This window comes from Electrophorus electricus, chromosome 5 (genome assembly GCF_013358815.1).
Source record: "Electrophorus electricus isolate fEleEle1 chromosome 5, fEleEle1.pri, whole genome shotgun sequence".
In the NCBI taxonomy this organism is placed as follows: Eukaryota; Metazoa; Chordata; class Actinopteri; order Gymnotiformes; family Gymnotidae; genus Electrophorus; species Electrophorus electricus.
In genome coordinates, this window is record NC_049539.1 from 29,795,714 (window position 1) to 29,818,054 (window position 22,341).

General features: G+C 42.5%; 1 protein-coding gene across 1 annotated transcript; it reads left to right on the forward strand.

Moving 5' to 3' along the window:
• The first annotated feature begins 1,382 nt into the window (after nucleotides 1-1,382).
• LOC113591807 (pikachurin) lies at nucleotides 1,383-14,566 on the forward strand. Its single transcript, XM_035525974.1, has 24 exons — nucleotides 1,383-1,494; nucleotides 2,395-2,504; nucleotides 3,788-3,874; nucleotides 4,128-4,154; nucleotides 4,275-4,392; nucleotides 5,751-5,886; nucleotides 6,396-6,616; nucleotides 6,821-6,921; nucleotides 7,000-7,543; nucleotides 9,142-9,242; nucleotides 9,330-9,430; nucleotides 9,684-9,828; nucleotides 10,087-10,276; nucleotides 10,385-10,510; nucleotides 10,619-10,862; nucleotides 11,210-11,321; nucleotides 11,424-11,540; nucleotides 11,670-11,850; nucleotides 12,095-12,118; nucleotides 12,300-12,378; nucleotides 12,614-12,757; nucleotides 13,813-13,896; nucleotides 14,178-14,281; nucleotides 14,415-14,566. The coding sequence occupies exons 1-24, from the start codon at nucleotides 1,383-1,385 to the stop codon at nucleotides 14,564-14,566; spliced, it is 3,360 nt and encodes a 1,119-aa protein (XP_035381867.1).
• The last annotated feature ends 7,775 nt before the right edge of the window (nucleotides 14,567-22,341 follow it).

The window sequence follows — 22,341 nt, forward strand, 5'->3', positions numbered from 1 at the left end:
ATAATAATCACATGTATTTCTCATAATTTAGGCTATACAAATTATAGCCTTATTGTGCTGCTTGAGCAGAGGAAGGATGCAGTCAAGCAGAATGTAAAAGAAAAGAAAGAAAACAAAGACAGTAATTAACGATAACCAGAGAATGAAACAAAAGCAAATGAAACTCAAACACAGAGTACACTAAACACCAAAAAACACTATTCTAGATAAACCACAACAAAAGCAGGAGGAACAATGACCAACCATTATGACGAGGAAACCAGGATAAGAGTAATTAGCCACAAACAAACCAGGATTATAAGAGTAATTAACCACAAACAAACGAGAATTATAAAAGCAATTAACCACAACCAAACAGGATTATAAGAGTAATTAACCATAAACAAACCAGTATTATAAAATCAATTAACCAGGATTATAAGAGTAATTAACCACAAACAAACCAGGATTATAGGATTAATTAACCAGGATTCTAAAAGTATTATACCACAAACACGCAAACAAACAAACCAGGATTATAGGAGTGATTAACCACAAACAAACCAGTATTATAAAAGCAATTAACCAGGATTATAAAAGTAATTAAACACAAACAAACCAGGATTATAGGAGTAATTAACCACAAAGAATGTTCCTCACCCCGTAAAAGTGCAATTGTCAATAATTCTCGTTCATTCTATGTTATTCAAACGTGCCATCATGGTAATACACCGAGATAAAGGGCCACTAGGACCTGGAAGAGGTGTACAACAGTCCTGAAAGATGAATCACAATTTGAGTAAGGATTTAATTTGACACCTTTACCGATCACTCTGCACTGCTTTGCTAAAATCTCAAGCAGTTTGTGCTACGCGTTTTGTGAGACAGAATGCTCCTAAAGACTGGGTCACTTCGACGTAAAAGTAAAGAAAACCTACGTAATCTGAATGTCCGGTACAATTGTCCGAATTGAAATTGTCAGAGAAACCGTGATGATCGATGAACAAATGCTAGTGTAACGTTTTAGCAAACTAAACACGACTTTTGCATTAAACAGTTCAGCAGGTAAGGCAGGTGTTAAGGGGTGGTTCTTTTGCATTTTTGCAGATCTCCTGATCCTGCATTTCTTGCGGTCTGCTGTGATGAACCCTGCTCTCCGTCTGCAGGTGCGGGCCGTACTCTAAGGGACTTTCTCTAGCTCCTGGGGCGCCTCGCATGTCCAAATGCGATTGTCCCACTTACACTGACCGCTCTGTCCAGGCTGTATTTGCGCAGATAAGACCATTATCGCCTTAAACGGCTCTGCTCAGCCTCTCACTTTAGAGGACAATCGCACGGAGAGCGGCGCTCAAACTCCTGGCCACGGGCTCGGTGGAACGAATTAACGCCAGTTATAAAATCTGATGGATTTGTACCGAGCACCAGGCGTGTTGCCAGGCCTGTGCGTGGTGTTTGTGTTCATGTGGTCGTTTCATATTGCGGTGGACGCCAGAAGGACGAGCATTAAAAAGTTGGGTAAGTGCTTTTGGTTTAAATAAGCGTCGCCGTGCACGTTACGATATAAGGGCCACAGAAGCTCACTGGCTGCAGTGTAGGTTAATCTGGTTTTCCGGTCGGCAGTCTGCGTCCCCAGTCTGCCCAGTGTGAGCACGAATATTCCCACCAGAGGGAACGTCTATGGCACTGTGTGCTCTTAAAGGAAATATAAAACAAACACTGCTACTTAAATGTTCTGTTAGTACAAACACTTGTTACTTAAATGTAGTGTTGTGTCGGTGCAAACATTTTTTTTTCTTTCCCTTTTGTCTGAATTCCTTTCAAATTCCAGTGAAATACTGAGAATCAGATAACAGTATTTACTATAGCCGTATTCACAATGGTAACAGCGTTTACTGAGGTAAATGTCTATGTATTTGTATATGTATATTTTCTGAAATGTATTCATCTGTTTTGTATTTGTATATGTGTACTGACATTGGTGAGAAGTGTCGTTTATGTGGGTGTGTCTGTGATAGGGTTTTGACATTTTTAATCAAAACTGAAACATGGAGTAACAATATCAATGAAATGAAAATGGAATTAAATCAACTCTTCAGTACAGGACAGATGTAACTGACTGTTGAAGAATTTGAGTGTAGGCTCGGATGGAAGTTTTGTCTGATAATTTGGCTAATTAGGAACTGATGACCTGTAGCCAATCAAAAATGATGATTCATTATTCATGGCAGAGTTTAGCAACCTGGCTGGCAGGTTAAGTCTGCATGTTATGAGTGGTTGTATTTCATTTAACCACTATAGTGTTTCATCTTCTCAAGTAAGTTGTTAACGGTAATGTTGTAGTACTGGTAACGGTAATGTTGTTGTTGTTGTTGTTGTTTCTGTGGTGTGATGTGTTTTGTTTGCTGTTTGATCCAGAACGGTTGAGTCCACCATTGGACCTTCAGATGCAGACAGTGAACTGCACTGCAATCAGAGTCCAGTGGAGGATGCCCCATAGACATGTCAGTACCGCCTCCGGATACAAGGTACCACTACATCTCAACTCATTTTAACTCTGTTGTACTCTACCCCTGCTCTAATCTGCCCTAATCTGCCCTAGTCTACTCTGTTGCTGACCTTCTTTGCTCTACTCTGCTCTCCATAACTCTTCTTAACAGATCTTAACTGCTCTATTTAACTGTACTCCACTCTACTCACCCCAGCTTTTCTTTGTTCAGATCTAATCTATTCTCCCACCTCTGTTCAGCTCAGGGTCCCTCTTCTCCCCACCCCCATGCTACATTTGTATCACTGGTTGCTTTCCAGGTGTTCACCATGTGCCAGTGCTCATTAAGATGAGCAGGAGCATTTCAGTCTCAGACACATCGATGCTCTGGTACAAACCAGATGCTCTTATTCCAGGTTTCAGACTGATCAGATTGACATTATCCCACTTCCTTCACTGTTCAAGTCAAGTTAAATTTATTTATAGCGCTTTTTACAACAGACATTGTCAAAAGCAGCATTACTCATGTCTGAGTCCAAGTCCCCAGTTAGCAAGCCAAGAGCGACAGTGGTGAGGAAAAACTGGTGGGGAAAAACAGTGGTGAGTCATTCACTCTCACAACTGGAAATCATTCATTCACTACTCAGTCTTATAACCCTCAAACGCCAGCCTACCACTACCCAAACACCATCCAGTCATTACCCAGTCACCATCCTAGATCTCACATTCATCAAACTACCCAAACACCATCCAGTCATTACCCAGTCACCATCCTAGATCTCACATTCATCAAACTACCCAAACACCATGCAGTCATTACCCAGTCACCATCCTAGATCTCACATTCACCAAACTACCCAAACACCATGCAGTCATTACCCAGTCACCATCCTAGATCTCACATTCACCAAACTACCCAAACACCATGCAGTCATTACCCAGTCACCATCCTAGATCTCACATTCACCAAACTACCCAAACACCATGCAGTCATTACCCAGTCACCATCCTAGATCTCACATTCACCAAACTACCCAAACACTATCCAGTCATTACCCAGTCACCGTCCTAGATCTCATATTCACCAAACTACCCAAACACCATCCAGTCATTACCCAGTCACCACCAGCTAGTGTCTAAACACCATCCAACCACTCAATTACCTTGCAATTACTTTGAAATGGGCAGTACTAACTGTAGATGTGAATGTATGTGTTTGTTGAAATATCCAGACAAATGCATCTTTAGTGGGCTTGTCCTAGTATGACTGAATGGTTGCAAGATTAAGTATGTGTGTCTTTACCTGTGCGTGTGTTCGTCCAGGTGTTCTACACAGAGATGAGGAGAGGTCGTCCTGTCAGCCCTACCATGACTGTAGATGTTCCTCTGAATCCTGAAGTGCTTGCTACTGTATGTCTTCATTATAAACCAGCTGTAACACTCTACTACAGGGTTATAGGCCTGTAATGTATACGTATCTACACATTACTACATGTAAACCAAGTGAAAGCTTGTGCCCGACACTGGTGAAGCACTGCTACTGTAATATTTTAAGTTTAAATTTTAGCCTTTTTCTTCTGAGACTGTGAGTGAAGTACCGCAGAATTAATGGTAAAAGAAACCTGTAATACACATTTATTGTGTCTCAATATGTTTCTCACAGGGACAGTTTGATGGACAAGCAAGTTTTGTAAGTAACAACCTACCCTTTGTTTACACTTTAGACCATTTTCCCAACCCATAAACCACTGAACACGTTGGTCATGTGAGTTCCTGTGTAAGTCAGTGGTTTGTGTGGGTTCTTGTTCAGGATGTCATGATTGGGAAGCTGAAGGTAGCGACACAGTATCGGGTGAGCGTGGGCACATACGGCTGGGCAGGGGAGGGCCGTCCCAGCACACCCAGGGACGTCAGCACTGCGTCTCACGGTAAGACGGCCGGCAGCAGGAACACAGTGATGCTTTAAAGGATAGGCCCTCTCTGGTGGAAAAATGTAACTGCAAGCAACTCACAGAAGACAATTTTGTACTGTTAGCTGTGCCTGTGCATATCTCCCCTGAGAGGTCATACACATTTATACCATCCAATGAGGTTGTACACATTTACACAGTATCCAGTCATGGACTGCATACACAGTGTCCAATCACAATGGCTAAATGAAACATCCTCTAAAGATGTAATTTGCTGCCATTATCATAGTAATGTAGCCTTATTACAGTAATGGTAAAAGTGAAAATAAAAACATCATAAATATCTAACATCATGTGACTTGATATAGTTACCAAGTATGAGGCAAAAGACTTCATGTTGGCCTGAATGACAGCTAACTGTCCAACTAGTTTGGCAGCTAGCTAACAGTACCTGAGTAATTTAGGTAGGAGAAGGCAACAAGGTAGCAAGTACACTACCCTCCATTAACTCCAAATGTTACGAGTTGTGCTTGGAAACGTAACACAGGCTCAGCAGGTAATGGCTTGTATGTTGATGTTCTACCATTGCTCTGACTTGGGCTTGTGAGAAGGTAGCTAACCGGCTACATGAGCTGCTAGCCCAGTGTGAGTCTAAGAAAATCTGGCTGGCTGCTACCCAGTGAACAATTAAAATATCTTACATGCCTATGAAGGAAAAGGTAAATCTCCGTCACTTTTGAATCCCTTCTGATTACGGAGCTGTCAATCTATCACTCTCCCCTGTTTACCTACCAGCCCTCTTCAGTTTTAGGGTGATTGCAGAAGTCAGCTAGGACTGCCAATCTGATGCATCTTCCATGGAAATAGATTTTACACATCATAGGATCCCCCACTGTTCAGTCTACTACTAGTGTTTCCCCACCAATAATTGTATATTTATAGCACTTTTCAAGGATCCAAAGACGCTTACAATATTTAGTAAAAATGCTAGACATACAAAACAGAACATATCCAGTAAACAGAACATTTACAAACAGGACTTCCAGATTTAAAGGTTTAAGATACCCTTCTCTCTCTCTCTCTCGATTCAGTTCAAGATGGCTCTTTCGGCATGACTGTTTCAGATAAAACTTTGCCAAAGCAAATAGTTTGTATCTGAACATGATGATAATTGTGCTGTTGTAAGTAACGAAATAATAATACAAGTGGAAATAGCAATAATACATTGTAATAAACTAGATAAAGCAAAATCGGTACTAAAAAAACAGCAAATCTATTAATAAGATAAAGAGAGAGTTGTGGTGGGTGTATCAGTGTATTTCTTTCTCTCTCTCTCTCTCTCTCTCTCTCTCTCTCTCTCTCTCTCTCTCTCTCAGAGATATGCATGCCTCCCTCACCTCCCACCCAGCCATTAGTGGTTGCTGTATCAGATACAGAACTTGCACTGTCATGGCAACAGTGGGAGAGTGAGGGGACTGCACCTGTGCTGTACTTCCTGGTGGCGTATATCAGGTAAGACGTCTGTACATGTACCCCTCTATACATGTACCAATCAGCGCATGTATTACTGACTACGTGTATATGCTCATTACCTTTTGTGCTCCTTCTGTTCCTTCTTCAATGCATAGGGCAGAAGTTACTGTCCTCCTTCATATTCTGGATTATGGCTGTAGTCGTGCACTATATTCTGGATTATGGCTGTAGTCGTGCACTATATTCTGGATTATGGCTGTAGTCGTGCACTATATTCTGGATTATGGCTGTAGCCGTGCACTATATTCTGGATTATGGCTGTAGTCACAGATTTGCCCTTTTCTGTTCTTCGTGTTTTCATCCCTTCAACTCTTCACCCATTCATCCCTTCCAGCTCAGTTCTGAGAGTCAGGTCTAAGGTTTTTGCAGATGAAACTCACAGTCTAATGTTCTAGTGTTTCTGTATTGCACTATAATTTCATTATAATTCCTTTTGTGTGTGTGTGTGTGTGTGTGTGCGTGTATGCACGCACACGTGTATGTAACAGGCCAGAGATGGACACCGAGTGGACATACATTCGTGAGCCAGTGGAGTCTAACTCAATGGTTCTGAAAGGCCTGGTCCCGGAGACGGAGTACCAGTTTGTTGTCAGATCTGTGAATGTACATGGGATCAGTCCTCCCAGCTCCATCAACAACCCTGTCCGAACTCTCAGTGGGTTAAATGGTTACTACCCTGTACCCGTAAACTCAACAGAGCTAGGACCCTGTACCCGTAAACTCAACAGAGCTAGGACCCTGTACCCGTAAACTCAAGAGGTAGGACCCTGTAGAACAATAGAACTCTAACCCCAACTGTCATCTGTGGAACAGTAGAGAGAGGACAGCTCTTACTCTCCTAGATTATTCCAAAGAAAAGATTAATACTGATTCTTTAGTGCTCTCTGTCTTTCCCTACCTCTCTCAGACACAGCTGACATGGGCAGTGGAGACTATGACATCTATAACACAAATTCTAAAGACAAGTATGACTTTGGTGTTGATGATGCTGACTATGATATCATCATAAAGGAGGTGTGTGATTTGTCCTGTATACCTCCGTTGCTGGTAGTTCTGTCCTGGATGAATCCTTAAACATTTCTTTCCTTACAGCTGAAGCCATTTCCTGCTGTAAACACCAACAGCAGACGCTCTCAGCTGAGAGCCTACATTGGAACCCCAGTGAACAGAACAGTTATGTACAGAATGCTTGCTTCCAGAAACACTCCTGATCCCAAAAACATACCTACTATACAAAACAGCCACTTCACTTCAGTTGTTACCATCTGGACCACACCAGCACCCAGGATGGTGACCACTGTTACTACAAGCACAACCATCACAGCTGTCTCTACTGCCAGCTCCTCCCCCAACACAACCATGATCACCACGTCTACTCCTAGGACCAGTCCCATTCCAACTACATCCACCACCACCACTGCTGCGACCAGTTGCATCCCAACCAGATCAGTCCCTCCCATTACCCCTGCCACTCCTAGTTCCTCAGTGACCATTTGGAAAGGGGCGGAGCCAAGAGTGTTTGATACATCTTGTGATGAAACAGTCTGCCCCCATGACAGTTTCTGCCTTGACAACTATAGAGGTGGCTCTCGATGCCACTGCAACCTTGGTCGCCAAGGAGACCTCTGCTCGGAAGGTGAGGCACTAACATTCTAAAGAGTTTCTCCTTTATTTATGAGGTTGCTGACAAGTGTCAGGTTCTGAGCAAACATGGTTCTTCCAGATCCTGACCAGGGCTCCAGGTGTTTGGTGTCTGTGCATACCTTTGTTAGGCCTATATTCTAACTTTGTGTTTTGGGGCTGCTGTATAAAATACAGGAGAACAGCTGCTGTCCGTTTGTGACACAAGGCCATTGGCGTTCATTGTAGAACTGCATTTATTAAATGTGTAATTCCTTCAGAATGCAGTGTGCTCACTGCTGGTGAACACACCAAAACAAGGGATGGTCGTCTCACATTTGCATTCTGATTTGTTGAAACATGGCTAACTCCTGAAATGTCTGACTCCGCTCTGGATCTGCCTGGAATTCATCTGCTGTGAGCCAACTTAGACTTTGAACTCAGCAACAAAATCAAAATTGGTTGAGCACATTTTTATGGGAACTACAACCAATCTACTCTCTGAGACAGTTCTCTTCTGTAGTTCTTATTGGTGTATTATTAATATAACGTCCACCACTCCCTAGTTATAATTAATATACACAAACTCCCTGCTTATTGTCCTTGGTGAATATAATCATCCATTTTATAAGGCATATTTTAAGGTGTGGCAAACTCCCTGTGCACTTGGGTATGGGAAAATGGCATCAGTCAGATCATGTTATACTAGCACAGGCCCTTCAGGCCACCCAGTGGTACAACTAATACCCACATATAGACAACAACTGGAGAAGCCTGAGGACTGTCTATATATCACAGACTGTTCCTAAGAACTATCATCTCCAACCCTCCCATCTGGGATAAACACATAATGTCTACCACAAACAAACCACAGAAGCATGTGTACTTATTCAGAGTTTGAGAAACTGTGAAAAAGTATGTTCATATATTTATACAAAAGCATTTCTGAAAGTGTAATTACTTATCCTATCATTGTTTGGCTTTGCACAGTTCATCAACCAGCTACAGGATATGAAAAGGTTCTCAGCTGCAACTTTTCATTCTTAGCTTAGCTTTGCCAGTTTAGACCAGTGAATCAGACCTCCAGCCTAGAGCAATTTAGTCTGTCCACACCGTGGATATCACTTATTCCAGAAGCTCCCCTCTGAAATCTTTAATGCACCAACAGTCACCTGAACAGTTGCTTTCCCAGTGCCAGATCACTGGTGAACTACAATCTCCCCCTGGAGCAATCATTGCTGAAACACCCCTACACCCTGACCCCAGACCTGTGCCCACTGAACCCTACGAGGGAGTGAGTAAGAGCCAAAAAGGAAGAGAGGGCACTTGGGGAGGAGAAGGGTGTTAGAGGTCAGAACTATAGGATCCAAATGGTTGGCGTGTAAAGGGAAAAGCTCTGTCCTTGACTTCAGTCCCTATGACCTCTGACCTTGACTTCAGTCCCTATGACCTCTGACCTTGACTTCAGTCCCAGCTTGGCTATGTCGCTCCAGACAGTCGGGGAAGCCCCGCAGTCCTAGCTGAGCAGGAGGGATGAACTGAAGAACGTGTTTCTGACTATTAAATGTTCAACATCTCTGTGGATAATTGTGGTTGTGTATGTTTTTTGAGCAGTTGTGGCGGTCCGGTTTCCAAGGTTCTATGGATATTCTCAAATGACCTTTGAACCACTGAAGCATTCATATCAGCGCTTCCACATCACTGTGGAGTTCAAGGTAAAACACACATCTGGTACCCTAACTCACATGATGGCCTGCCATCATCACCTGTTTTAGCATTATGTCTGTGTGTGTGTTTGTCAGGCGGACTCTAAGGATGGTCTGCTGTTGTACTGTGGCGAACATGAGCACGGTCATGGGGATTTCACCTCTCTGGCTCTCATAGGGGGGAAACTGCATTACAGGTGCAGGTGTTTAATATATTGTGTTGATAGTTGAGGTATTGTCTTACTGTTTGATGTGTGAGTTGTTGCATTGATATGTGATGTGTTATACTGATATATGATTTGTTGTATTGATGTGTGATGTGCTACACTGACACGTGATGTGGTTCTGACGTGATATGCTGTATTGATGTGCGATGTGTTGTATTGATGATGTGTGATGTGCTGTACTGGTGCATGATGTTTTGTAATGATGTGATGATTCTGGATGCAGGTTTAACTGTGGTACAGGGGCAGCACATATTGTGAGCCAGAGCTCAGTTGTGATTGGTCAGTGGCACATAGTCAGTTTATTCAGAGAGGGTTTGAATGGCTGGCTACAACTCGACAATGATACACCTGTTTCCGGACGTTCACAGGTACCCAACACATGCACCGACACGCAGTCGCGGGTACCCAACACATACACCGACACGCAGTCGCGGGTACCCAACACATGCACCGACACGCAGTCGCGGGTACCCAACACATGCACCGACACGCAGTCGCGGGTACCCAACACATGCACCGACACGCAGTCGCGGGTACCCAACACATGTCACAACGTACAATATACTCACCAGGTAACACAGACGTGTACTGACGGGTCATCCCCTCACTCCTGTTGTCTCTCTCAGGGTCAGTACACTAAAATCACATTCCGCACGCCTCTGTATGTGGGCGGAGCTCCCACGGTAGACAGGCTTGTAAGGACAGTGGGGATCAATCATGGCTTTCGAGGGTGTGTCCAGAGCTTGTTAATCAACAGCAAATCCACTGACCTCAGACCCTGGCCTCATGGTAATGCCCTCAGTGGAGCTGACATTGGTGAGGGACACACACACACACACACCTTCACTTTAAGAAAAAGTTTGGAGTATTCTACATATACCCCAGGTCTCTCTGTTTGTGTGTTTGTATGGGTGGGTGTTTCAGGTGAGTGTAATAACAGTGTGTGTGATGAAGTCAACTGTGTGAATGGGGGGGTATGTTTCCCCACTCGAGCAGACAGCTGCATCTGCCTCTGTCCACTGGGCTTCCGAGGGGACCACTGTGAAGAGGGTAAGTAACACGCACACATATATACTACACACGTCCACACACACGCTCTCACACTGACTCGCGCGCGCGCACACACACTTGTACAGACTCTTATCCTCTCTGTTTCAGGCTTCGTGTTGTCCCTGCCTCAGTTTAACGCTAGTCTGTACTCATACATTAGCGCCCCCTGGCCCCAGTCCTGCCTCTCATGCCTCTCCTTCATGGAGTTTGACATCACTTTCCAGCCCGCTAGTCCGGACGGAGCACTGCTCTACAGTGATGATGCAGCCAGCGCAGACTTCCTGTCAGTCCGCCTGGTGGGCGGGTACGTGGAGCTGCGCTTTGACTGTGGATCCGGAGTGGCAGTCATCAGGTGAGACGCAAAGCTATTGTTTTTGTTCTTGTTAGGTGTGGGCTTCAGAATTATGAACAGATGTTAACAGAGTTATGTAACAGTTTTATGTATTCAGTTAGTTGTTAGTTTAATGTTGTTTAGTTGTTATATAGTTATTAAGGTTGGTTTGCTTTTAGAAGCAGGGCACTGTTTCAGGTGTATTTTGTCTGCATTCAGTGTAGTGGGTTAACACTGGTGTGTCAGTATAGTGTACTGGGTTAACACTGGTGTTAATACCACTAAGAGTCTTTGGGTGTTACTCCTAACACTGCATGTTGTGTGCATTGTTGGAGAGAGTATGATCACTGTGTGTGTGTGTTGTGCAGGAGTGAAAAAGCCATCAGTATGAATACATGGCATGAGCTGCATGTGTCGCGGACAGCTAAAAATGGAATCCTGCAGGTGGATAACCAGCCACCAGTAGAGGGCAATGCAGAGGTAAATCACTCAGGTAGTTAAATACTCAAAGATAATCAAGCTGACTGATGTGTCATGGTCATTTAATGGTCAAAAAACTCAACGTGTGTGTGTGATGCTCAGGGAGCGTTTACTCAGATCAGGTGCAGCTCTCCTCTCTACATTGGTGGAGTTCCTGACTATGACATCACTAAGAGCAATGCTGGCGTCCTCAGAGCATTCAGTGGAGCTATTCAGAAAGTACACACACACACACACACACACACACACACCACACACACACATTCTCCAAGTGAACTTACCCAGGAGTGTCATCAGGCCTTGTGTGGTTTCTCAAATCTCAGACTGCATCCCCTCTGTTCCCAATAGATCACGCTGAATGACCATGCTGTTGCCATGACAACAGGCCAGGCCCTGGGGGTGAATGTGGAGAACGCACTCCACCCGTGTGTGGAGAACCCGTGTGTTAATGGGGGAACCTGCCACCCCCAGAGAGCCAGCTACGACTGTGACTGTGTCCTGGGTTATGATGGTAAACACTGTCAGAAAGGTGAGACACACACACACACACTCTCACTTATACCTAAACATGCATATATACACACACATACACCAAATATATACACACCTGTCAAACAACCCTAGTTTTGAAAATATAGAATTCATGTGCTGAATATATTTAAATAGACTGAAGTGTTGAATGACTGGTGTCAGATGACTCTAACTGTAACCATAGCTACCCCATGCGCACTACTAAGCCTTTCTAAAGCTTTTCTGTTGTGTTTTCTGACCAGAGTGTGGAAATTATTGCTTAAACAGTAAGTACCTGGACACACACACACACACACACACACACACACACTTCTGTCTTACTGGAATCTTGTTCCCCCCACCTTTCCTTTTCTTGCTCTAGGAATTGTTTATTTCCTTGTGTTCTTGTTGAATGCTGCCACCTAGTGGATTTTTATGTTCCTCACATGTTTCTTTTCTCTCTGTTAGCTGTGACCGAGGCTATAGAAATACCTCAGTTTACTGGGCGTAGTTATCTAACCTATGACAATCCACATATACTCAGAAGGTAAAGTATGTGCCAAGATGTATGAATACATGCTGATGTGTTTGTATATGTGACAGCCGTGCTGGGACATTTCAAACTGCGTTTTAAATTAGGAAAAACATTCTATTTATAAAATGCCATTTTATTAGAAACAGCAGTTTACTTTTAAAAACTGTGTGGGTTTGTGTGGTTTGTGTTATTGTGTCGTGTGTGTGTGTGTGTGTGTGTGTGTGTGTGTGTGTAATCCTCTCTGCAGGGTGTCTGGCTCCAGGACAAACCTATTCATGCGTTTTAAGAGCACATCTAAAGATGGGATGTTGCTATGGCGAGGAGAAATCCCACTGAGAGTTAATAGCGACTACCTGGCTCTGGGACTGCAGAATGGATCTCTTATCTTCAGGTGATGAAGATAAACATGCACGCGCACACACACACGCACAGAAAAACGCACACACACAGGTTTTAGGGTGATCTCTATGTGCAGTTATAACACACACACACACACACAGGTCTGAGGGTGTTCAGGGTGTGCAACTATAACCTGTGTGTGTACAGTTATAATCTAGGCTGTGTGTGTGTACAGTTATAATCTGGGCTGTGTGTGTGTGTACAGTTATAATCTGGGCTGTGTGTGTGTGTACAGTTATAATCTGGGCTGTGTGTGTGTGTGTGTGTACAGTTATAATCTGGGCTGTGTGTGTGTGTGTACAGTTATAATCTGGGCTGTGTGTGTGTGTGTACAGTTATAATCTAGGCTGTGTGTGTGTGTGTACAGTTATAATCTAGGCTGTGTGTGTGTGTGTGTACAGTTATAATCTGGGCTGTGTGTGTGTGTGTGTACAGTTATAATCTGGGCTGTGTGTGTGTGTGTACAGTTATAATCTGGGCTGTGTGTGTACAGTTATAATCTGGGCTGTGTGTGTGTGTGTACAGTTATAATCTGGGCAGTGTGTGTGTGTGTACAGTTATAATCTAGGCTGTGTGTGTGTGTACAGTTATAATCTGGGCTGTGTGTGTGTGTACAGTTATAATCTGGGCTGTGTGTGTGTGTACAGTTATAATCTGGGCTGTGTGTGTGTGTACAGTTATAATCTGGGCAGTGTGTGTGTGTGTACAGTTATAATCTGGGCAGTGTGTGTGTGTGTACAGTTATAATCTAGGCTGTGTGTGTGTGTGTACAGTTATAATCTAGGCTGTGTGTGTGTGTACAGTTATAATCTGGGCTGTGTGTGTGTGTGTACAGTTATAATCTGGGCTGTGTGTGTGTACAGTTATAATCTGGGCTGTGTGTGTGTGTGTACAGTTATAATCTGGTCTGTGTGTGTGTGTACAGTTATAATCTGGGCTGTGTGTGTGTGTGTACAGTTATAATCTGGGCTGTGTGTGTGTGTGTACAGTTATAATCTGGGCTGTGTGTGTGTACAGTTATAATCTGGGCTGTGTGTGTGTGTACAGTTATAATCTGGGCAGTGGGTCTGCTGTGGTGGAGTTTAATGGAACCTTCAGTGATGGGAAGTGGCACCGAGTGAAAGCAGTCAGGTAGGAAGCCACACCCACTTCCTCCTTCCCAAATCTTACTTCCTCTCCTTTGTTTTTGCTGAGAGTCTGTTATACTGTACCTCCTTTACTGTGGGTGGAGTCTGTTATACTGTACCTCCTTTACTGTGGGTGGAGCCTGTTATACTGTACCTCCTTTACTGTGGGTGGAGCTTCTCAGGGTCTCAGTATAATTGTACAGGGATAGGTAGTACCCCTTGTGCATAGGGAGATGTGTGTCCAAGGTAGACAAACTACAGAGAAGCTTCTTGATCTCAACACAGAGAAGGCCAGTTCGGCAAACTGACGGTGGATGATTATGGCTCCAAAACAGGCCGATCGGCAGGAAAAATGAGACAGCTGAACATCAGTGGAGTCCTTTACGTTGGTATGCAACAAGCAAAAGGAACATATGTTACTCTCTCACACAGAGCGTTAGTTAAAGTCCTAGCATCTGCTATTGCCCAGTTCTCATGTGGTGGTGATGATGATGATGATGACGACGTTCGGGTTTTCTCTAGGTGGGATGAAGGAGATTGCTCTCCACACCAGCAGGCAGTACCTGGGGGGGTTAGTGGGCTGCATTTCCCATTTCACGCTGTCCACTGACTACCATGTGGCTTTGGTAGAGGATGCATCTGATGGCAAGAACATCAACACCTGCACCAACTAACCACAGCAACTCAACAACCATCACCAACTATCCATAGCTCAACACCTATATCAACTTGACAATTCAAATCGCTCACCAGTGACAGTGGTGTGAACGTGTTTGCCCCGTTCCTCATATCTTTTTTTTTTTTTTTTTTTTTTTTTTTGCATGTTTGTCCCACTTAAATGTTTCAGATCAAACAAATTTAAATATTAGACAAAGATAACAAGTAAACACAAAATGCAGTTTTTAAATGAAGTTTTTATTATTAGGGGAAAAAAAATCCAAACCTATATGGCCATGTGTGAAAGTTTCACATCTTTGGAAAGCTGAGTTCAATTTCTCTAGCCACACCCAGGCCTGATCACTGCCATACCTGTTCTCAATCAAGAAATCACTTAAATAGGACCTGCCTGATGAACTAAAGACAGCAACTCAACACCTGCACCAACTAACCTCAACAGATTAATAGCTGCACTAACTTCAACAACTCAACATTCACAACTCAAAATTAAGCTTAAAGACCTTGATATTTACAGAAATAAAATGCTAAAATGTCCACAGTTAGTTATGGTTTATACTTAAATATCAACAGCTACTCAACACAGTTCTCAGAAACTCAGAAGCCTGAGCCTCATCTCATTACTACTCAAAACCAAAAACATCAGCAACTTCATCTCCAAACTGCCACACCAGGAATGAAATGAGATAATCAATGAATCAGCCAATCACAACTCACCCCATCATGACAAATTCTGTATCAACTCAGCCCATGTCAAATCACCCTGTATCAACTCACCCCTTCAGCTTCTGTTTCTTGAAAGCCTGTTATATGTATGTCTGAACAGCAGCGTGACTGGTCTTCAATCTTCTGAAGTTCACACGTCATGCCACTGCTGCGCTCCCTTCATTGGCTTCCAGTAGCTGCACACATCAGATTTAAAACCTTGATGCTGGCATACAAAGCCAAAAATGGACCAGCCCCTTCATACATGAGGTCAATGGTCAAAGCCCGATCCGTACCTCGAGTATTTAGAACCTCAAGTATAGCTCGGCTTGAAATGCCTTGCTTCAAGTCTCATGGAAGACAAGCATGGAGACAATTCTCTGTCCTGGCTTCTAGATGGTGGAACGAACTTCTGCTTGCTTTCTGGATAGCAGAGTCCCTTGCAGTATTCAAACTCAGACTGAAGACCTGTCTATTCATGGAATATTTAAATGACCACTGATCCTGCTCCTATGTTGACTGACTAAAATTCTAGTACTTATTGTAGGGTATTGTTTTACACTGATGTTTAACAAACTCTAGCACGTATTTATTACACTTATTGTTTAACATAGACCTTATGTATTTTGCACTTCTAGACTTCTAGTGATCCCTGTATGTCTACAGTATTCTAGTTCATTGGTATATTGGACTCTAACCTGCTGACTGTACTAGGATGTGTTATATGAATAAATGACAAAGCACTTGTGTAAGTCGCTCTGGATGAGAGCTAAATGCCGTAAATGTAATGAACAGTTTTCAGGGTCTAGAACTGAATTGTTGCTGTATGCATGTCTGAACAGTTTTCTCTGCAGGGTGGATTTGACAAAGCAGAACAGAAAGAGCAGAATGTGTTGATGATGAACTTTCCATTTTTTTAGACTGTTTGGTGTTATGGTTCATTTTTATGCCTTCAAAAAGCTTCTGACTTTGATAAAATATGACTTACAAATGTGTCTATGAAATAAAATAGTAATTATTTCAGATCCTGGATTCCAAAATTCCATCTTTGATGTTTGGTGGGTTAGTGTGGTTTGAACAGAGTGCTCAGTGTGTGGTATTGGTGTGGTGTGAACAGAGTGCTCAGCGTGTGGTATTGGTGTGGTGTGAACACTCCCTGTTCAAACCCACCTGATCTGACTCATGAATAATATAGTGAGCTGACAAACTGGATCAGGTTTTTACGTATCTCTGTTTTCTTATTTGTGAACAAAATGAAAGGAAATTAGTCTGTGTTAGCTCTGGCTGTGCTCACCGTTCATTTAGTGTTTTGATCACTGTCCTAATGATTTATATGGTAGGATTGGTCTATAGCTGCACAATTTAAACCCCAAGCCTTGCTTGGTAAGGGCACCACCTAGTAACTACAATTATGGATTCAATAAGGGCTGCTACTGATCATGTGCTCCAAGTTTCACACCTCTGTCACCGTTACAGAATTTGTTGAATCTGTCCAATCACAATCCCAGTGTCATAGAGCCTCAGACCTGGCACCGCTGGAATGAGCACCTGCCAGAATCCCTACTATAGACTTGGTTTAAAATCTCTATCACCTTCCTGTCAAAAGTTATAGCCATCCAGCATGAGTATGGTGGTTTTGATCCCTATATCCTAAACCTAACCTTGTTCTGTTGTTCTTATTGATTTGTTACACATTTTAAATTTGTTTTGAGTTGCTTTATTGCATTGAATGAACAGAGGGGTATTGGTGTATTCCATACCTAACCCTGAAATAATTTTCATGGAACTAAAAAAAAAAAATCTAAACACACACAAACAAAAACACAGAGGAAGCATTGGAATGCACTTTGATTTTATAGCAGAGATTGATTACAGACGTTTCCTGCATTTTCAGATTACTATGAGTATTTCAAAATTAATGACATTTTCATGAATGAAATGTAAGTATGAAGTATCGGTCAGGTCTTTTTCTAATTTCTCTCATTCATTTCAAACTCAGTTTTTGGTAAAACTGAAAAGCTGTCATAATGTCCCTGTGTGCTTTTCATTCTCACAGTGAATCGACCAAAGGCACAGAATTCATGTTGGTACATGTATTTGTCCAATTGCCACACATTTAAATGTAAATAATTATCCAACACTTCATCCACTTCCGTCTGTTCAGTTAATTTTGTAGTCATGAACTTGTCTTCTAAAGGAACTGCGATTAATATTCTACTCTGTTCAGTGGTTACCCATGACTTGAACATAATTATTTCTTTAATTTTATCTTTAACATTTTCATCAACCTTTTCTAAAAGGTTTTGAATGTATTTTTGGCCTTTTTTAGTTCCTACATTGCATGCATTAAATTGGACTTGTATTGATTCAGGTAGAGTAGAAATTCTGTTTCAGTTGTTGGTTTAGTACAGCTGCCAAGCCCTTTTCCTCCCGTCAAATACTGTTCTTAGTATTTAGAATAAAGTTTGACGGTACCCACACCATTATTTGTATTTATTTTTGGAGTATGGTAGCTGTCGATCTCTAGAAATACCTGTTGTGTGTACTTTTCATGTTGTTTTATATAATTCATTGCATGTTCGGTATCCCTTACAGACTCATGGTCAGCAATGTGAAAAGTCCCAAACGGCTCTTTGCCAAATATATCTTCTTTTCCACTCTTTGCCCTCATGTTATTGATGAGATTTTCAGTGAATGTGTTCCGCTTGGTTACATCAGTCTCCCAGCATTCCTGTGGAAGTTTGACTCTGACCCTTTGGTGAACATGACTGCACTCATTAGCATTAACCAGCTGTAACAACATATTAGCCAAGCGCTCGTGGTCATGGCCTCCCACAGTAAGCGCTCCGTCTTGTTCAGTACACTGAGAAAGCAGCTGAATAACCACCAGATCAGCTTCATGGAGAAGCACTTTGCACACAGCCCCTGTTCTCAAATGATCTTTCTTAATGTACAAAAATTCTCCAAGAGGATTTACAACTACACTGTTTTCCTGTTTCGTGTCTTGCTCTTCCTCATCCATATATGTCATTAGATATTTTGTGATTTGCTGTAATTCCTGATCAGTCAAACTAACATAAAGCTGAATCATTTCTCGGCCAATTGACATGTCTTTATGAGTTCTCTGTATCTGATTTTCAAAGTTATTCATAAATGTCATACCAGCATATAACTGGGTGATGGGAGGAAACACCACTATAACAACAGAATCGGTTGGGAAGATTTCGCTTACAATCGTAACTAAATCTTCTACCCGCTTTTCATTATTTCCCCAAACAAGAGTCTCCTTTTCCACTTTAAAATCTCCACTTACAAAGAGCTTTGTTAATGTTGTGGTGCTCAGTTGTGCTGGTAAATCTGGATCTTTAAGGTCTTGGTTCATGTGGACTTTGTGAAATGCTGGATCTTTCTTCCCACTGAGGCTGAGATGGATGTTCTCAACACTGCAGGCGAGAACCTGTTGCGCGAGGGCGAGCGCCACAAGGGCTGCTGGGAAGGAAGCAGCTGCCGTCATCATCCTCGTGGCAGGCTGGCGGCACCTCTGTCTCGAGCGTCGCACATCCGTTAGTGCACTTTTACAACCGTAAACTGGGTTAAGAAATAGAAAGTTGACAGTTGTATATTTCTCACCAAATAATTCGCATTACATTAAATAGTTAATTAAATGAATTAAACGTTTGATATTATTAGTTAAATATATTAATAAAGTGGTTTGTTAGGTAAGAAAAAGAACAATGGAAACGGAGTCAAACAGACCGAAAGACACAAGACGATGAAAGTAAACTGAAGCAACAAAGGTAAAGAAACCAAATAGTACAAGACCTACAGACCAGAAGGTGAATTCCTAACTAAGCAACATGAAATTAAACCAGAAACAAGTCAGTAAAAGCACAATGCGGGCCAGAGACAGACGGACGGGGAAGTCGGACGCAAAACAGACTGAAATATATGATGCAGTTCGGGACTAAGCAGAAACGGAAACGATGAGACAACCTGAAATGAACACGTGAAGGCGCCTGGCACGATTACGTGATGTATCTTAGGAGTTAAACTGGAAACTTTATCTTAAGTATTCTGCCTAAGCGGTTAGAACCATATGTTTTAGTCAGTCTAGGCCTTATGAACCCAGATGCAACACTTTTGCAACCAGATTTCTTTTTAAGTGCCATTATAAATCTTTTTTAAAGAAATGTAAGATAGTGTTTTTGCCTTGTACTCGTAACACAATTTACTTGTCTTAATTACTATGTCTGTACTGAAAAGCTCCAGAAAACACCAAACAAAATGTGAGCATCATGTCTGAGGTTCTGAGGTCATGGAAAGGAAGATTGTACTCACCTGTTCTCCTGCTGGCTTCGAGTGTCTTCTGGTCTGTAACGTCTCATTTTTATAAGCCAACCAAGTGAGATACTGGCCAAGCCAACAGAGTGAGAGACCGCAATATTTTATTATTCAAAGTATTCTAACAACATTGTGCCTAGAGACCTAACAGATGACAGCACAATGCATTAGACAGAATCCTTAGGGAAACATATTTGGGGGAAATATTTACAAAATAAAGAAACTCAGTATGGGCAGAATTCCCACATTTAACACTTTCAACCTGAAATTGCACCTTATGTTCTGAGTTCAATAAATCAAGAATCAGAATGATGCAAACATTTTTACATGTTACAGCTACAGGTTCTAATAATGTGGTGTTATAAAGGGGGTGGTGGAGTATCTAGAAGTAATCCAGTTTGGAAAAACACCTAAAAATGAAAGTGTGGGAGAATATCACTATCACTGTGTATTAGCTGGGAAACTGGCCAGTTTGCGTCTGAACCAAAGACTTCAAGAACTGCCTTGCTGTAGCTGTCAGAGTTCTAGCAATCTGCACAGATGGAAAGAAAATCAACCCCAACATGGTGAGCTCTTCTCACTTCACACCAGAGCTCTTCAGGGTCTCCCGTGGCTACGTTCTCCAAGAGCTCTACAGTGTCTTCTGGCTCCCAGGAAGACCCCGCCTTCCAAGATGACTCCGCCCTCACCAAACCTGACTCCACCCTCACCACACCACCCTGCATCAGGGTGTTCAACAGGGCAGTGAACCCAGGCCTCTCTTCCTGGCCTGACCATCTGCTTGGCCTCCAGCCCTGGTCCTGGTTACCATCATGATCCATATCCCACATCACAGTCACCCAGACTGTCCCTGTCTCTCCCTGCTTGGCACTTCCTATTCCCAACAGTGTCCCAGTCTCAGCCACTGTCCCCGTCCCTCTGGTTGCGTCTCCCCCTCCCCACTTCCCGGGAACTCTGCTCCTCTCTCACCTGTTACTGTCATACAAGGTACAGGTGATCAGTAGTCAATACTGATCAGTAGAGATTTGGAGTGAGGAAGGTGTGATGTGTCTGCATGCTCAGGCTAGGTCTCTGGCATACCGTGACACATGGCCAAATTCATGAAGATATCAAAGTTTTGTTAGCATCTACATTTCAAATGATGACACATTTGAGTAGCCAAGAAAATAACAACATATGGTGTGTGTGCCTGCCTCATATAATAACATTTTAATTGCAGCTGAAATTGTCACTTACAAAAAAGGAGAAAAATACACCAATTAACAGATCTGAAAAGGTTAATAATAGTAGTTTAAAGAGTTAATAGCCTACAACTTTAGGGTTGTTTTTAGCAAGCCACATGTTCCCTGCTGTTGTGTAACACCAAGACTAGCCTTTGTACCAAAGTGTAGGCAGCTAACATCACAAAGCGGTTGGCAAGCATGTGTCTTGTAAGGTGCCTTATCAGGTTAAAGCATGCGGTACAGTTTCGAATTTTCATAATACAGCGCCCTCCATTCACTTTGGATGCAAATCGTCAAATGTCTGGCAGTCTTGTTGCTGCAGAGTTGATTTACTCAGCCAAAACGTTTAGGCTTAGCTAACGTAGGCAAGATCATTATCATTTTAAAGTATGATTTGGTATTGTCGTAGTGCCCTAATTAGAGTAGTGAGTCACTCATCTGGTAATGTTGCCCAACCCTGAATGTCATTTTTGCTATTCTAATAATATGTGATTATTTTGTTTCCAAAGCTACGATAGCACACATGCATTATTACTAAATTACACAAAATGTAGATGCCATCCAAAGTTAAGAAAGACTTCTGTGTCTCAACTAGATAATGGACATGAAACTTCTCTTTTCTGTTCTGGTGCACATACATGTTGGTATCTGGAGTACCGAACAACCCACCTGTGATATATCACAACTAGGTGGAGAGTGTGGGTGGCATGTGTGCTGGTTGTAGTTGTGTTGATTGTAGGTGTGTGTGTTGGTTGTAGTTGTGTTGATTGTAGGTGTGTGTTGGTTGTAGTTGTGTTGATTGTAGGTGTGTGTGTTGGTTGTAGTTGTGTTGATTGTAGGTGTGTGTGTTGGTTGTAGGTGTGTGTTTTGGTTGTAGGTGTGTGTTGGTTGTAGTTGTGTTGATTGTAGGTGTGTGTGTTGGTTGTAGGTGTGTGTGTTGGTTGTAGTTGTGTTGATTGTAGGTGTGTGTGTTGGTTGTAGGTGTGTGTGTTGGTTGTAGATGTGTGTTAGTTGTAGGTGTGTGTTAGTTGTAGGTGTGTTTTGGTTGTAGGTGTGTGTTGGTTGTAGGTGTGTTTTGGTTGTAGGTGTGTGTTGGTTGTAGGTCTGTTTGTTGGTTGTAGGTATGTTGGTTTTAGGTGTGTGTTTTGGTTGTAGGAGTGTTGGTTGTAGGCGTTTGTTTTGGTTGTAGGTGTGTGTTGGTTGTAGGTGTGTTTTGGTTGTAGGTGTGTGCTCTTCGTGGGTGTGTGTTGATTGTAGGCATATGTTTTGGTTGTAAGTGTGTTGGTTGTAGGTATGTTTTGGTTGTAGGTGTGTTGGTTGTAGGCGTTTGTTTTGGTTGTAGGTGTGTTTTGGTTGTAGGTGTGTTGGTTGTAGATGTGTTTTGGTTGTAGGTGTGTGTTCTTCGTAGGTGTGTGTCTTGGTTGTAGGTGTGTTTTGGTTGTAGATGTGCTGGTTGTAGGTGTGTGTTTTAGTTATAGGTGTATGTTGGTTGTAGGTCTGTGTTT